Genomic DNA, 2,018 nt, shown 5'->3' with positions numbered 1-2,018 from the left:
ACAATATTAAAAGCATAACAGAAAATAAAATCTGATGTTGGTTAATGTTCAAAATAATGTTTTGTTTTGAAATAGCTTTTTTTTTTAATGATTTAGTTCATTCTAGCGTTTCACCGGCTCGGTTGGGAAATAGCAAACCAGGGCTCTCGAGGGAGTCCACATGCATTCAACATTCCCCTCACTGTCTCCCGCCAAACTCGTCCTGGTCGCTTTCGAAATCCTTCACGACGCATTAAAGAGTCCAGGCCGCACACACGTGCGTAGGAGCCCGGCGCCGCATCAAAGACGGGGCGGCCGTTTGAAACCTTACCCTCTCGTGTTGTGCTTTTTGTGTCTTTCGCATTTTTGCGGACACCCACGCGTTCGGGCGCGCAGCAAGCACACAGGGACTTTTGTGGCGCGCGACAACAGCTATCATTGTCCCGGGGGGGGAACAGGATTGGGTTCCAGCGGGATAGAGCCAGGTTTTTCTTTGTTCGCGGCCGCTGACGTTGATTTGCACGAGTTCGAAGGCGTTTCGGGTTTGCGATGATTATAAGCAGATCAGCATGTTAGAAGGATTTCTGCTGGATCGTGAGACTGAGAAGACAAGAAATACAGCTTTGATCACAGGAATAAATGACGTTTAATGACACATAATGTCCGTTTCAAATGCATTGAAAAATTCTCTAAACTGTTTAATTTTTTAGCAAACGAACTTTGCTTGCACCCTCTTTGTTCCTAGTTTTTTTGCTATTGCTTTTTAAGAGATTTATCATGTAAAGAGTTCATGTTTTGGCCTGTTTATGTATGGAAAAATCGATTAAAAAAAATGACGTATTAAAAAAATAGACTATTATTTTTTTTAATTATTCAAAAAGGGGTAAATGCTGTAGAGCAAGTTATTCCATACGATTATTTTTCAATGCTTCACAAACTGTTGCAACTAGTTCTGCGTCTGTGATTTATGCATCTATTAATGATTTATTTTGCAGGCCGCGGCTTGAGTTTGTCAGGAAGCGAAGCATTAATAGTCGCAGTCGACGTTTTCATCTGATAAACCCGATGAACTCATTAGACGGTCGTAATGTCACACGCGCTCGGCATCAGCGCGTGTGTGCAGCTTCAAGTTCCCTTTTGCGGTAATAAGCAGAATGAAGTGCATTGTGGGTATCGGGCGGGTAGGAAGTGGACAAATAACTGACACGTTTCGGCGAAAATAATGCGGCAATAACGTGTCCCGGGGTGATTGTAAAGGGCCTAAACAGAGCGTCTGGACGCTCGCATGGAAACCCACGTGAATGCATTGCGTTTGGTTTAAAAAAAAATAAATGCGGTTTGAAACCGTAAACAAGCAGACGCTTGAACGACTGAATCAGGATGTTTTGTCGTCTCTCGGCAGTGAAAGAGGAGCCATGCAGCAGGCCGGCCGTTCACGAGTGTTTAGGGGAGGTCCTGCGTGTTTTGCGGCAGGTCATCAACACGTACCCTCTGCTGAACACGGTGGAAACGCTCACCGCGGCCGGAACGCTCATCTCAAAGGTCAAAGGTCAGTCCTCCTCTTCTTTAACTCCTGTCACTGGTTCCACGCTCTCACCCACGCATACAAATGACAGCTCAGCGCTAGCATCTGATAGCGCGCAACCAGCGCCTGATATTATGAAGGAGAAACGCGCGCTGAAATACAGGTGTTTCCACTTTTGCGTCTCGGTGTGATGTCACTTCTGGTTTTATTTGTTGTCGACGCAGAAGCGCGCGTTTGTGAGCGTGAAGTGCTTCTCTTCTCTGTGTTTGTCAGGGTTCAGTTATGAAGGCACCACTGACGCCCAGAAGAAAGACTTTGAGAAGGCCATTGAGACCATAGCTGTGGCCTTCAGCAGCAAGTAAGAGCCGCTGCTCGTACCTGCACATTTATTGTTTATAAATCAAAATAGAACTGTATTCAATAAAACGTCAATGAATGAAAAATAAATTAAAATGTTATGCATTTGATATAAATTAACATAAAATGCAATTACTGATATTATGTTTTTCTCTTT

At 44.2% G+C, this 2,018-nt stretch overlaps 1 protein-coding gene across 1 annotated transcript; it reads left to right on the top strand.

Moving 5' to 3' along the window:
* The first annotated feature begins 1,244 nt into the window (after positions 1–1,244).
* Positions 1,245–1,866, top strand: LOC122335591 (rho GTPase-activating protein 45-like). Its single transcript, XM_043233433.1, has 2 exons — positions 1,245–1,528; positions 1,778–1,866. The coding sequence occupies exons 1-2, from the start codon at positions 1,360–1,362 to the stop codon at positions 1,864–1,866; spliced, it is 258 nt and encodes an 85-aa protein (XP_043089368.1). The 5' UTR covers positions 1,245–1,359.
* Positions 1,867–2,018: the final 152 nt, after the last annotated feature.

The sequence above is a fragment of the Puntigrus tetrazona genome, unplaced genomic scaffold (genome assembly GCF_018831695.1).
Source record: "Puntigrus tetrazona isolate hp1 unplaced genomic scaffold, ASM1883169v1 S000000833, whole genome shotgun sequence".
In the NCBI taxonomy this organism is placed as follows: Eukaryota; Metazoa; Chordata; class Actinopteri; order Cypriniformes; family Cyprinidae; genus Puntigrus; species Puntigrus tetrazona.
This window is presented reverse-complemented; position numbering and strand designations above follow the sequence as displayed.